This window comes from Cryptomeria japonica, chromosome 2, assembly GCF_030272615.1.
Source record: "Cryptomeria japonica chromosome 2, Sugi_1.0, whole genome shotgun sequence".
Taxonomy (NCBI): Eukaryota; Viridiplantae; Streptophyta; class Pinopsida; order Cupressales; family Cupressaceae; genus Cryptomeria; species Cryptomeria japonica.
This window is the reverse complement of record NC_081406.1, coordinates 168,102,361-168,118,561: the sequence shown is the minus strand read 5'-3', so window position 1 is coordinate 168,118,561 and position 16,201 is coordinate 168,102,361. Positions and strand designations below refer to the sequence as shown.

Sequence of the window (16,201 nt, the reverse complement as noted above, 5' to 3'; positions counted from 1 at the left end):
TGAGGCAATTAGGGCTTCTCGGCTAAACACTGGTGAAAAGATGATGGACAAACAATCTAACAGTAACCCGCTTGAGTTATCTTCATCACATCAAAGGGGGGATAAGGTAAGGGAATCTTCGACATCAGGAAAAGATGATAAGGTAAGTGAAAATCAAACCGACTCTGATTTAGGAGGTGGGTCTTCACAAGTATGGGCTCCTGTTCCATGCATTGATTTACTTGATTCTGTTATGGATTTGAAAGCTCATTGTTTGCATACACATGCTATTTCTGGGGAAATATGGGGGGATGCAACTAGTTTATCTAAATTTCATCATAAATTGCAGAAAAAGTGGTCTGATATGCATTATTTTCAATTACTCTCTGCAAATGCATTTATTATTGTTTTCAACACTTCTTCTGTTAGGGATGAAGTTTTAAAATCTTCACATTACTGGTTTGGTAAAAATTTAGTGTTTGTTTTGGCTTGGAAACCATTTTATGTCCCTGCTTGGTCAAGCTTTAAATTAGTTCCTTTCTGGTTTGGCTTGCCCAAATTACTATTTGAATTTATGGACCCAGAGGTTTTGGAAAAAATTGGTAATACTTGTGGTTCTTTCTTATCATTAAGATTTGATTTTTTGGAGGGGGAGTTTTTGGTAAAAATTTGTGTCTTGACTAACCCTAATAATGTTTGCCCTCGAACCTATATCATTAAATCTCATGAGGGTATCTGGAAACAACCAATTAATAAGTTGGAGAAAGACTTTGGTAAAACTTCCTTGCAATTGGATGCTCCTTTGCTTATGGATTTTTTGAAATCCTCTGTTCTGGATAAGGCAAAACATTGCTTGGGTAGTAACGATAATCCATTTCTGGATAAACTATTAGTTAATGGTTCCATTGGGAAACCTCCTGCTACTTTTGAGGTTAACCAGGCTATGAGGGATGTTGGAAAGTGAGAGGTTTATGTTGTGTCTCATGATCCAGAGTCTGTAGGGTTTTTTACAAGTAAGGATAAGACAGTAGCTCACTAGAATATTGTGGTTTTGGGGGACAACAATGTGGATGATCTACTTCCAAATCTCACTACCTCGAATTCCTTGGATAAGTCACTAAATGATGGTGGTGGGAATCTTGTTTGTCCTGTGAAGTCAAAAGAATACTTAGAAATTTGTCAGGGGATTGGTCAGATTTTTGCGAAGAATGATGGGGCTATTTCAGAGTCTAATGTTGGGGTTTCTTCTCTAGGGTTTCCTGATGATGCTATCCTTGCTCAAAAAGTCAAAGAATTGGTGTCTAATTCTTCACAACATGTTGATGTGGATGTGGATAATAACGCCACCTTAGGAAATAATATTCAGTTGGGGGACATTCCTGTTATTGTGCCAGATGAAAATCTGGTTCACCAAGTAAATAATCTTTTTAAAGATCATGAGCATCAGATGGATGAGGACATTACGAATAGGGTTATCTGTTCCATTGAGAATGACTTGGGGGGAATTAAATCGACCCTTCCTATTTCTGCATCTGCTAACCCTTTTGAGATTTTGGCCTCATCAGAAGTGGGCATCATAGATAATTTAGCCATGACTTCTCCTAAGTCAAGTAAGAGTTTACCAATTGTTCAAACTACTCTAATTAGGGCTTCATCTGTGGTTTCTCCTTGTAGGGGTAGGCCTCCAAAGAATCAAAAGACTCAATTGGAAATTAATGCTGGGATTCAACAGACTTTGTCTCTTTCTCCTGGTGTTGGGAAAGGGAAGCATTCGGTTTCTCTTGGTGATGCTATGAAAGGAAGTGGTACTCCTAAGGGCAAGACGAGTAAGAGGTCTATTATCAGTCCTCCTGTGACTAGGTCGGAGGCTGTGAAGCGTAATCTTCAAAGTAGTTTTGGAGAAGGAAAGTCTTCTTTGTCTAAAGGAAAGAGGGGAGCCTCGGTCTCCTCTTGAGAGCAATGAGAATTATATCTTGGAATGTTAGGGGCTTAAATGCCCCTAACAAGAGGCGCTTAATTAAGTCCTAGATGGACTTAGTTAAGTGTGATATTTTTATATTGCAAGAGACAAAATTGTCAAAGGAGTCTGCTGATTTGGTTTTTTCTTCTTGGAGAAAGTGGGAATTCCTCTCCTCTCCAGCTTGTGGTGCGTCAGGAGGTTTGGCATTGCTTTGGAATAACTATAACATTGAGGTTGAGCTAGTTGCTTCTACTATAAACTGGATGTTGGCCTTAGTTAAAAGAAATCTTTCGAAGGTTAAGTTTTGGCTTTTTAATATTTATGCTCCTTCTGGTATTCAAAGGAAGACTAAATTATGGGGAGAAATTAAGAGGATTTCCTCCCCTATAAGGCATGGTCCCTTTATAATCTTTCGGGGGGATTTTAAAGCTATCACTGACTTGGGAGAAAATAAAGGAGGTATTCTTCCTAATAAAAAAATTATGGAAGACTTTGGGATGTTCGTTAAGGACATGCGTCTTTTTTATTGTCAGTTTCAGAATGGGATTTTCACATGGACAAATATGCGAAGAGATTTTTCTCAGATTGCAGAAAGGTTAGACCGGTTTTTGTTATCAGATGTTTGGATTGATTCAGAGTTTGAATTTTTTGCCTCTATTCTTCCAGTTTCGGGGTCAGATCATTTTCCAATTTCTCTATCAATTCTGGAAGATAAAGCTCCTTTTAAGTCACCTTTTAAATTTGAACCTATGTGGTTTAGAGATTCTTCCTTTTTGCCTTTGCTCAACAAATGGTGGATTTCTGCTCCTTATTGCTCTGGATCCCGAATGTTTCAGATTACTAAGAAGTTGAGATTTTTGAAAATTAATATTAGAGAATGGAATATATTGCATTTTAAGAACATCTTTCAGGAAAAATAGAGGATTCAAGATATGATTGAATGTCTTAATTCACATGTGATTCAACATGGTATGGTGCCTCTTGTTTTTGATGAACTAAAATTGCTAAAAGCAGAGCTTGAAGAAGTTTTGTCCAGAGAAGAAATCTATTGGAGACAGAAATCAAGGGAGATCTAGCTTTCAGATGGTGATAGAAATACAAAATTTTTTCACTCTTCAAAAAGAATTAAGAGAAGTAGAAATAGGATATCTTGTATTGAGTGTCCAAATGGCAGACTTTTAACAGAACAGGAGGATATTGCTTCAGAGGCAGTTAGGTTTTTTAAGTCACTATTGTCTTTGGAGCATGGAGATCTTCATAATAACATTTCTTCTAATATCCCTTCTTTGGTATCTTTGGAAGATAATAAAATGTTGACATCTCCTTTTTCTTTGGATGAAGTTAAGAATGTTGTTTTTGCAATGAACCTTGATAAGGCTTCGGGATCGGATGGATTTACTCCTTTATTTTTTCAGAAATGCTGGGATTTTGTGGGGAATGATGTTTTATTGGCCCTTGAGGAAGCTAGAAGGAATAGGTCTATTTTGAAAGAGCTTAATACTACAATGATTGCAATTATTCCTAAAAAAGAGGTTACTAAGACATTTGCTGATTTTCGCCCTATTGCTTTATGGAATACTTTGTACAAGATTTTTACCAAGGCTATTTCTTTAAGGTTGGCTAAAATTTTGCCTAGGATCATTTCTTTAGAACAAGGTGGTTTTGTTCTAGGAAGGGAGACGGTATAGGGAGCTATAGTGGCACATGAGGTTCTGCATTCTATTTCTACTCAGAAAATCCCAGCCATGATCCTCAAATTAGATATGATGAAAGCATATGATAGAGTAGAATGGGGGGCGTTGTGTGTTGTTCTACTTAAATTGGGCTTTTCCAAGGCTTGTGTCAAATGGATTCGTGCTTGTATTTGTTCTGCAAGGTTCTCGGTTCTAATTAATGGCTCCCTTTGTGGTTTTTTCTCCTCTTCTAGGGGTTTGAGGAAGGGGGATCCCCTGTCTCCTTTCTTGTTCATTCTTCTAGCTGAAACGTTCAGTTGGGCTATAAGAGCCGCTAAGCTGGGAGGGCTTTGGAAGGGAATTAGGATTCATAATGTTCCAAAAAGTATTTCACATTGCTTGTTTGTAGATGATACCTTGTTATTTGGTCAGGCCTCTTTGGGTGAGGCAAGAGTGATAAAGGGGATAATACAGAATTATGCATCCTTTTCTGGTCAGAGAGTCAATGTTGATAAGTCAAAGATTTTTTTCCTTCATGCTTCACAATTGGTTCAGGATAGATTGAAGATTTTTTTGGGATTTGCATCTGGAAATCTTCCTTGTTCTTATTTTGGTATACCTTTCTTCATTAAGAAGGATAGAGTTGAGTTTTGGGATAAGATCATTTCAGTTATCTCTAGAAGGATCCTATCCTGGAATCATAGATGGTTATCTTTGGCTGGTAAGATTATTCTTATTAAGTCTGTCCTAAATGTTGTTCCTATTTATCTCATGTCTATTTTGTAGTCTCCGAAAGCAGTTCTTGTTATTTTGGAAGATACTCTTAGGTCCTTCCTTTGGAGTAATAATAAAGAACGTAAGAAGAAATTCCCTTTGGTAGCATGGGATAAAGTTTGTTTGCCTAAAAATCTTGGGGGCACAGGCATTAAGAGTCTGGAAAGTCAGAATTTAGCCTTAGGTGCTAAGTTGGTTTGGAAATTGTATGAGAGACCATTCTCCTTTTGGGCACAAATTATGTTTGCTAAATATTTAAATAACGGACCAAGAGAGTATGTTTTTCAAGTTTCTAATTTACTGTCTGGTTCAACTATTTGGAATTTTCTATGTAAATGTAGATCAGTGATTTTGCCTCATCTCTCATGGATTGTTCATAATGGTAGAAAGGTCAGGTTTTGGGAGGAAGTTTGGAATGGAAATCCCCCTTTGGTGAACTTGAGGGATTGGTCTCCTTTAATTTCCACTCTTTCTTCCCTTTGGGGTTTCTTTGTGGCTGATTATTTTGAAATTGAATATAGTGGGAATCTTAAGGTGGAAAAATGGAAATCAATTGAGTTTTTAGATATTGATCAAAATGTGAAATTGGAATATGAAAATATTTTGGGGGAGAGAGTAATAATTCTTTCTGATGCTGACGATGAGCTTATCTAGACAAGGAATATCTCTGGTAAGTACACAGTTAAGGATGGCTATAATTCTCTCTTGGTTGCTATAGATTTATCTACTTGGCCATACAAGTTGTTTTGGCATATGGCTTGCCTCCCAAAGGCTGGTGCTTTTGCTTGGTTAGCAGTGTAGGACAGGGTCCTTACAGGAATGAGGTTGGACAGGTTGGGTATTACTGCAGTATTTTCTTGTGTCTTTTGTAATAAAATTTTAGAATCCTCTGCACACTTGTTTCTTCACTATGATTTTGCCTATGCTTGCTGGCAGTGGTTGTTTGAAAAGCTTAATCTATCCTTTGTTATTGGTAAGGATCTCCTTTCCCACTTTAGATCCTGGCCTCTCCTGTTTGCCTCATCTTTCTATGCATGTCTTTAGATTATTTCTCCATCTATTCTGATTTGGAATATTTGGTTAGAGCGTAATAATAGGATTTTTAAACAAACAAGTTCTTCCTTGGCTGAGATTTTATTGAAGATTGAATCTTCCATCTCTGAAGTTGCTTTGTCTTTTATCTATAAGAATTTGGATACCCTTACCTATTTTTCTCATTGGGATGGTAGGGTAACTCAAGTTTGGAGAATGTTATCAATCTTACCTTCTCATGGATCTATTTTAAATAAGACTAATGCTATAAGTAATAGAAATTTTGCTTGCTGGAAACCTCCTCCGCAAGGGCACTTTAAATTGAATTTTGATGGTGCTTCTCATGGGAACCCTGGCCTGGCAGGGGCATGTATGGTAATTTATGATCATAAGGTAAGATTTGTTTAGGCTCGTTGTCATGCGATTGGTTTCAAGTCTAACAATTGTGCATAATTCTTTGCTTTGTCCTTTGGTTTGGATATGGCTATATCTTTGGGAATTAAGGACTTGATAATTGAGGGTGATTCTATGGTTATTATTCAAAGTGTCATGAAAAAGAAGTCGAATTGTTGGCAATTAGAATATATACTTGATCATATTTTGCAAAAATTAGATTTTTTTGATTCCTTTTTGATTTCCCACTGTTATAGGGAAGAGAATAAGATTGCAGATTTCTTGGCTAACTTAGCCATTGACAATGAAGCTAATATGTGGGAGGTAAGTGTGGATGAGATCCCTTCCTCGGTTTTGGAATATTTGAAGTAAAGAAGGTCATAGTTGTAGTCTTCATCAACCTCCTTATTTGGTGTGGGTTCTGCTATGCTTGATCACAATGTTTATTTTGATAGGATCTCTGATCATGGTTTCATTTCTGCTATGTGGTATCATTCTAACCAGTGGTTTGGAGAATTGTGTTTCATAGACAGGGGTGGTTCAGACTGATGTTTTTTGGAAGCAATGGATATGCATCCTTCGGTGATCATACTTTAATCTTCCTTCTATATGCTTCTGTTGGCGGCTTCCTTTATATGTAATGCAGCTAATGTAATTGGGATGGGTTTTTTGATGTACTATGCCAATGGGCATTGTGTATTGGGTAGAATAGGCTTGTGTTACTTAAGCAATACTGAAGGGTTTTCTTACTAGTTCTTTCCCTTCAGTGCTTTTTGAACCAGACAGTGTAAAAAACTTTTAAAATTTAATATAGTTCAGTGGTTCTATCCACTTTTATCAAAAAAAAAAGAAAAAAAGAAATCACATCATGTCATTAGAAGAAATGTACATGCAAAATATTTAGTATGGATATTATATAACATTAATCATAATAAATCTCACATTATTTTGTAGTTTGAATCAAACAACCAATGATCAATTGGACCTGACAAACTATTGTTCCCAAGGAGCCTGTAATGCAACAATATTGTCATGATTAAATTTGATAAGATTATATATTCATTAAAAATAAATAAAAAATAAATAATAGTTATTAATTTTATTGTAGTACATTGATACTTACAAAAATTTTGAATTCGAAAATTCACTGAGAGATTTTGGAATATCTCCATATAAATTGTTAAAGCTTAAATCCCTGTAAAATGGAGAAGATCAATTTAAATATATATTTAATGTCAAACTAAAATTATATTTTATTGAAAAACTTGGAACTTGAAACACTCTTTAAATAAATTCATTAAAAAGGGTATATGTAATGTTAGAAATGTAAATAACTTAAATATCCTGATTGGTGCAAGAGAGCCTATGTTGATTATTATTTTTAAATATTTTCATTTGCTGGTTAGTGGTGTGGGTCTTCTCTGTAGCTTTTAAGGAACTTCTATGTGATGAAGGTTTTGTGTAGTGAAATATTTTTCTTAAAATTTGTCCATAGAGAATTTCAAGTGGAATGTTTGGGGCTCTCCTTCTCATGGGGTTTGGTGATTCCTATTGTAGTGTCCCTCCTTGATTCATCTTTTGACTTATCCATTATTAGACTTGCTTAGACTCTTTGATGATGTTTTGATTCATGCTTATGACTCTACCTATATTTCTGATGATATTTCATGATGCTAGACATTTATATGGACATATGTTATATGATGACTCTATGGATGATTGACAGATCATAGACTATTATGGTGATGGATTTATATTTGATGATCTATATGCACTTATCATTGTCCTTGGATGTGCATCATTTTGTTATTAGATTACGATGCCATCTTGATTATGCTAACCCTATTTCATGATCATATTGATTGAGTGGATGCTATGATGGTTTTGATTGTCTTCTAGTGTACTTGTGATAGAGACAATGTCATACCACTAGTCATGAGCACGATATGACATTGCGATTCTCTTCACTTGCCTGAATATTTATGGTATATATTATTGTGGTTAGTGGTGGTTGCAAGATTACAGGTACTAGACACCAACTCCACCTAGTCTCACAAGTTTGAGTGTGTCTTTATCCCAATGGCAAGTTGTTGGAGATGGCATGAGTTTCCTCTACACACTCTAGGCTTATTTTGTCATCCTTGTTAGTTAGCATCGTGGCTTGAGTCGTTGGTTGGAGTCTTGTGCTATGATGCTGAACCCAATGTCGGGTTGCTTTGAGGTGTTGTGAGTATTTGATTATGTGATTAATTAATATTTGTTTAATATAGTTTATTAATGTTAGAGTTAATTTATTATATTGTTTGGATTATTTAATTATTAATTGAGTGATTTATTAATATTTATTATGTTGGCTTGATTAATTTTTATTAAGATTGGTTTATTTGGTTAATGTTTATTGATTTATTGGCTAATATTTATTTGGTGCTTTTATAATTATTTAATTGATTTAATGATTTAGTGTTTAATCAATTATTTATTTATTATTCATTTATTGTTTAATTATTCATGATTTTATTTTAGTATGATCTTATATTCATTTGTGGTATTTTTTTATAATCACCCTTGATTTATTATTTAATTTTTATTGGTTGTATATTTCTCTTGTTATTACTTGGATAATTAAATATTGTAAATCTTACCTACCCTATTGTTCTATTGGTTGAGATTTGGGGTGAGTAAATAATATTATTTTATATTCTTACCTCAAATTCAGGAAGGGGGTTGGTATAGAATATAGTATTGTACATTATTTTGATTGGTTGTTTTATTGCATAGTTTTCGAATGCAAATTTATTTATTGAGCTCTCTAAGCATTTTTCCAGGTTAGCTTCTGGAATTATTTTTCTACTATTTGGAGATTTTGGTTGACTGGAGCTTGCTTGGATGTGGGCTTGGTTGAAGCTTGTTTGGATTTGGATTTAGATTTAGCTCTTCTTCGAATTTCTTGTCATCACTTATATTTCCTAGGTCGGTGGAGTTTTCTCTCTTTCTTAGCAATTTGTTTTCGAAAAGATTGTTTGCACCATACATGGATGAGATTGTCCCTGGGAAAAATAAATTTGAATTTTATGTGTGTGTGTGTACATACATACATACATACATATACATATACATATATATATATATACATACATAGATACGTACATATATATGTATGTATATGTTATATAGTACATACATATATATATACATACATATATACATATATACATACATACATACATACATACATACTAATGAATAATGATGAACAAATGATACCCTAATTGGTACTGAGAGGGGGGGTGAATTAGTACCGGCAAAAACTTTCTCAACACTTTATCATATTAAAACAATGCTGACCGGTTGTCTTCATCACTAAACTTAACCATGGGTATACTGGTTAAACACAAAAATGCTTCAGACAACTAAACCGGTTAACGAAAAGTACTTTAACCGATCTCAAATCTTGATAGCACCTTTACCAGTTTAGTCATGCATGAGTAGCATCAATAATACCACAATCATTTAGCACTACATGCATATTCAACTTTAATCAAAAACTACTCAATCATCACATGAAAACTCACAACCCATAACACACAGATTTTTCATGTGGAAACCCAAATGGGAAAAATCATGGTGGGGATGAATACCCACAAGCTTGTTTTGAACTCTTTTGAAGTCCTCTCTGTTAGGAGCCTTATCCGGTTAAAGACTTTACAATAAGGTTCTGTTAGGAACCGATCCTGTTAGGGATCACCCAGTTAAGGGATGGCTATAAACCTTGTTAAAGGTTGAAACCCTGTTAACGGTTACCTCGCTAGAGGATTTAAAGAACTCAATGAACTTGAGTCACCTGGTGAGAGGATTTACAACAAGCCTGTTAAAGCTACCCAGTCAAGGGATTTTCCTTCTATTGAAATGGTTAGAAGTCAACAGGAAAAGCTTTGATCTAATAACAACACTACTTGCTAAGGTAGATCCTTTTTAGCTCCTCTCCTTTGCAATCACACTTTGCAGGTTCTACACTCTGGTTTGGCAAGTATCTCAACATGCAGACACAAACACAACATTTACCAACACTAACAATATAAAAACTCATCGACCTTATTGACAATAATTAGGTCAGTAACATAAACCCTAAACCCTAAGTATTTTAGGTTTACAATTTCAAGCGGTCCAAATCTGACCGTCCAAACACATTACATAGAATGAAATGATCTAAACAGATCTCAAGTCACTCTGCATCGTCTGTTCTTCACCGCATCTAGAAAATGGTAACCCATCATGCACTCTTCATACACCGCTCAGAAAATCATGCATTCCCAAGATAGGCATTCAATGCATTTGATATCCACGTGTAAAATCCTCAAGGAAATCCTTCATGTGCACATAGCTGACGTGGCATCCTAATCCTTATCCTTAACATTCACAAAACACCATCGGTTGCTCCACACAAGCCATACCAGAAACCCTAGAGCTGATGAGAGACTACCAAACGGTAGTCATGCTTAGTGAACCCCGACACTGGTCCACTCCATCCTGGTTGACCAAAACTACTTCTAATCTTCATACCAATTCACCTATTGACATCAATGACAACATACATTGTCATCGCTTCATCATATGCCAACAATCCCCCCCTTTGGAATTGATGGCAATACTAAGTGTATCATTGCTCAATATCTACACCATGCTCAATAACATATACCGGTTGTCATGCACCGGTTCAAAGATTACAGCCACCACCATCTGGACTAGTCAGTGTGTACTCTACCATATATATTCATCATCAGATATCTTCTCCCCCTTTGACAACAATGCCAAAGTGGAGGCACAAGCTTCCAATCTCCACTATGTTTCTCCCCCTATGGAGTAGCATCCTTCAACACATCAATCTTATAAGATTTGTCATTTTAGTACCTGACTGATGTGGAGCACACATTTTTAATTCACTTCATGAATGGGCAGAACCCCTAATTCACCTCTCAAATATTTAAATGTAGTCTTCGGTAAGGGCTTAGTGAATATGTCTGCTAACTACTCCTTACTGGAAACATGATATAATACAACCTCTTTATTTTGAACCTTTTCTCTCAAGAAATGATACTTGAGTTCAATGTGTTTTGTCCTAGCATGCAATATCGGATTTTTGGAAATATTGATTGCACTAGTATCTGGTTCAGATATAGGCACTTTCAAGCCATTCAGTACATGCTTCATCCAGATTGCTTGAGTGCAGTTCATAAATGCTGCCACATATTCTGCTTCAGCTGTAGACTAGGAAATACAACTCTTCTTCTTGCTTGTCTAGGAGACTAGTCTTCCACTAAGGAAGAACACTCCACCGGTTGTGCTCTTCCGGTCATCCACATTACCTACCCAATCTGCATTTGTAAACACTTTGAGATCAAAGTCACCATTGTATGGATACCACAATACATAGTCAACTGTCCCTTTCAGGTATCTAAGAATCCTCTTTACCGCTACCAAGTGGGATTCTCTTGAACTCTTCTGAAAATGAGCTACTATGCCCACTGCATGAGCAATATCCAATCTATTGTGTAGCTTACTGATCATTGACCGGTACTCTTTCTCATTCACCAATGCTAAGTCATCCTCCTTAGTCAGTTTGTAGCCGGTCACCATCGGTGTTCCAACCAGTTTGCTCTCCTTCATGCCAAAGGTCTTCAATACCTCTTTGATATACTTGGACTCGGTAATGAAGATTCCTTCTTTCATTTGCTGAATCTGTAGACCAATGAAGAACTTTATCTCTCCAATGAGAGATATCTCAAACTCTTTCTTCATTTATCTGCAAATGCATGACTCATTTCATCATCTCCTCTAAAGATTATGTCATCTACAAATAGTTCACATATCAGTATCTGATCACCTTTAGATTTCAGGTATATGTTGTTGTCCTCACTTGTTCTCTGAAATCCTATTTTCACAAGATGAGAGTGTAACCATTCATACCATGCCCTAGGTGCATGTTTCAATCCATACAGGACCTTGTGTAATCTACACACCATGTTACTATCTTTTGACAAAGCAAATCCATCTGGTTTCTCAATATACACTTTTTCTTCTAGGATTCCATTCAAGAATGCAGGATTCACATCCATCGAGTATACCTTAAATCCCTTGAATGCTACAAATGTAAGTAGCATTCAGACACCTCCCAGTCTAGCCACTGGGGCAAAGGTTTCTCCATAGTCTTCTCCCTCTTCTTGAGCATATCCCTTGCATACAAGTCTTGCCTTGTTCCTTACCACTGTGCCTTCTTCATTCAGCTTATTCCTAAAGACCCATTTGGTACCTATTACATTCTTGTGTTCCGTTTTGGGTACCAAGGACCATGTTACATTATTTTCTATCTATTCCAGCTCCTCTTCGATTGCCTTTATCTAGTCTCTATTGGTAAGTGCCGCTCTAGTGGTTTTAGGCTCAAATTCAGAAATCATGCAAGAGTTTTCTTTCACCTTTCTCCTTGTGAGTATCCCTGCATCTTTATCTCCTATGATCTACTTCGGATCATGATTTAGTTTCACATACCTAGGAATGACCCTAGCTGGTTCTGCTTGCTTTTCCTCTTCTTATTCCACTTCATCTTCTTCTTCACCTGTTGCAACTTCTACCGATATAGGAACACTAAGGTCTTTTTGGTGTTTGCAACTTGTTTCCTTTTTAACCGGTTCCCAGAAGGCTACATCTGGTTCATCTTCCGCTTGCTTGTTGCAGGCTTCCTCAGGCTCCTCAGGAGATTCATCAACCCTAACATTGATACTCTTAACAATTTTTTGATTCCTGTTGTTGTAGCATTTGAGAGCTTTTCTTTTAGTGGAATATCCCAGAAATATTCCTTCATCACATTTAGCATCAAACTTACTCAGATGCTCACCTCTTCTGATATAGCACTTACTGCCAAACACCTTGAAATAACTCACATTAGGAGTTCTCCCATTCTAGTACTCATAGGGGGTTTTGTCTTTACCTTTCTTGATGAGTACCTAGTTCATGGTATAGACTACAGTGCTCACCGCTTCTCTCCAAAAAGTGTGAGCAACCTTTCCTTTAATCAGCATAGTTCTGGCTGCTTCAACTATAGTCTTATTATTCCTTTCTGCTATGCCATTCTGCTATGGTGTCCTTGGGGTAGACAACTGCCTCTTGATGTTGTTCTCTTCACAGTACTATTTGAATTCATCAGAAGTGAATTCACCTCCTTGATTGGTTCTAAGACACTTTATTCTTTTGTCGCTCTCCTTCTCAACCAATTCTCTAAAGGCTTTGAACTTTCCAAACACCTTAGACTTGTCTTTCAAGAATGTGACCCACATCATTCTTGAGCAGTCATCGATAAGAATCATGAAATACCAATCTCCCTGAATACTTCTTGTTTTCATAGGATCACACAGATCTGTGTGCACAAGATCAAGTAAGTTCTCTACTGAAAAAGACTTACCTTTTAATGTTGAGGAAGGCATCTTCCCAAGTTGACATTTTCTACACACAACATTCTCTGGTTTGTTTAGCAAAGGCAATCCTCTTACTGCCTCGATCTTACTTGCCTTTACAATATTGTCAAAATTCATATGACAAAGTCTCCTATGCCATATCCAACTGTCACCAAATTTTGCCATCAGGCACTAACTAATCTTGGCATTAAGCTGAAACAGGTTTCCTCTGGTCTTCTTACTAGTGGCAATAAGTTCACCACTCTTTCCAATTATTCTCCAGACTCCACCTTTGAACTCCAAAATGAGTCCTTTGTCGTTCAGCTGAGCAACACTCAAAAGGTTGTGCTTAATGCCTTCCACCCAGTAGACATCATCCGCACTGCTTTTTCCATTCAGTGAGATGGATCCTTTTCCTCTCACCATGCAAGGTGAATCTTTGCCAAACCGGACAACACCTCCATCATATTCTTCCAGAGATAGAAACTTTCTCTAGTCATTAGTCATGTGGTGAGAACACCCGCTATAATTGATCCACTCATTAGATTTTTCAATTCGAGAGACAAGAGCTTTCTGGTCAGACACCTCTTCCTTTACAGCTACAAACACAATGTCCTCATTCTCTTCATCCCTAGATTCTTCATCGGTAACACCTTCATCCACTGCAACAAGACAATTTCTCCAAATTCCTCCTTTATACTTTCTAAAACTTTTCGGTTTATCCTTATTGTCATTGTTAGGATAGTTAACAGCTATATGTCCTACCTTATTGGAGGAAAAACATTTTAGAGGAAGCTTACCTCTATATTTTCTAATACCTTTTGGAAGTCTCTTGGCAAGAAGAGCTTCAAACTCCATCAGAATGTCCTCATCATCCATGTCTCTGTTTGGCCTAGATTCATAGCTGGTGCTGACTTCTTTTCCTTTTTTGGTTGGTGCAGAGGAAACAAACGCTCTAAAGGCTAACTCTATCTTTTGAACACTACCATCATAGCTATTCAATTCATATGCAATCAACTTTGCAATGATAGAGTCTAGAGATACCTTTATCTTGTCGATAGATCTTAACTCCTGAATAATGGCAACCCTGATTGCATAGACCGGTAACAATGATCTTGGAACTTTACTGACAATGGTGGAATCATCAATTGTTTCACCAATACTCTTGATATCTCCAACCACAGTCTTGATCCTTATGCCATATTGTTGAATGGTCTCACCTTCAACCATCATCATGTCTTCAAATTTTCCTCTAAGGCTTTCTTCCTTAGCTTTCTTGACATGCTCATCACTGCCATAAATGGTTTCCAGTGTGTCCCATACATCCTTAGGAGTGTCCTTATCTTGTACATCAACGAACTCAATATTGGACAGGCTGCTAATAAGGGCTTCCATGACTTGCCCATTTTCTTGAATCTCTCTTTTCTGATCATCGGTTAGAGTGCCAATGGGGATTACATAGGCATTCTCAACATAGCTCTAGTGTTGAGCACCCAAACTCTTGATATAAATCTTCATTCTGTCCTTCCATATTTTGAAGTTCTCCCTATTGCACTTAGGACCTTCCCTCTTCATCTTGAAAGAAGGATCTTTTGCCTCAAGCAGTTAAGATTATATCACTGAGGACCTGAAGTCACTTTGATACCAATTAATGAATAATGATGAACAAATTATACCCTAACTAGTATTGAGAGGGGTGGGGGGGTGAATCAGTACCAACAAAAACTTTCTCAACACTTTGTCATATTAAAACAATGTTGGCTGGTTGTATTCATCACTTAACTTAACCATGGGTATACTGGTTAAACACAGAAATGCTTCAGACAACTAAACCAGTTAACTGAAAGTACTTTAATAGATCTCAGATCTTGATAGAAACTTTACTAGTTTAGTCATGCATGAGTAGCATTAATAATACCACAATCATTTAGCACTACATGCATATTCAACTTTAATAAAAAACTATTCAATCATCACATGAAAACTCACAACCCATAACACATAGATTTTTCACGTGGAAAACCAAATGGGAAAAACCACAGTGGGGATGAATACCCACAAGTTTCTTTTGAACTCTTTTGAAGTCTGTTTTGTTAGGAGCCTAGTCCGGTTAAAGACTTTATAGTAAGGTTCTATTAGGAACCGATCCTGTTAGGGATCACCCAGTTAAGGGATGGCTATAAACCCTGTTAAAGGTTACCTCGCTAGAGGATTTAAAGAGCTCAATGAACTTGAGTCGCCTGGTTAGAGGATTTACAACAAGCCTATTAAAGCTACCCGGTCAAGGGATTTTCCTTCTGTTGAAATGGTTAAAAGTCAACAGGTAAAGCTTTAATTTGATAACAACACTACTTGCTAAGGCAGATCCTTTTCAGCTCCTCTCCTCTGCAATCACACTCTGCAGGTTCCACACTCTAGTTTGGCAAGTATCTCAACATGTAGACACAAACACAACATTTGCAAACACTAACAATATCAAAACTCATCGACCTTGTAGACAAAAATTAGGTCGGTAACATAAACCCTAAACCCTAAGTATTTTATGTTTACAATTTCAAGCGATCCAAATCTGACTGTCCAAACACATTACATAGAATGAAATGATCTAAACAGATCTCATGTCACTCTGCATCGTTTGATCTTCACCACATCTAGAAAACGGTAACCCATCACGCACTCTTCATACACCGCACAGAAAATTGCACATTCCCAAGGTAGGTATTCAATGCATTCGATCTCCACACACAAAATCCTCAAGGAAATCACGTGCAGATAGTTGACTTGGCATCCTGATCCTTATCCTTAACATTCATAAAACACCATCAGTTGCTCCGCACAAGCCATACCGAAAACCCTAGAGTTGATCAGACACTACCAGCTAGTAGTCATGCTTAGTGAACCCCGACACCGGTCCACTCCATCTTGGTTGACCAAAACCGCTTCCA

General features: G+C 36.8%; 1 protein-coding gene across 1 annotated transcript in view; it reads right to left on the bottom strand.

The window, feature by feature from the left end:
- LOC131065959 (probable LRR receptor-like serine/threonine-protein kinase At1g53420) overlaps positions 1-16,201 on the bottom strand; it is a 165,015-nt gene that overhangs the window by 87,210 nt on the left and 61,604 nt on the right. Inside the window, exons 13-14 of the mRNA XM_058000572.2 lie at positions 6,935-7,006; positions 6,754-6,822 (exon numbers count right to left, since the gene is read on the bottom strand). Coding sequence (XP_057856555.2) covers positions 6,754-6,822; positions 6,935-7,006 — 141 coding nt within the window. The remainder of the gene's footprint in view (positions 1-6,753; positions 6,823-6,934; positions 7,007-16,201) is intronic.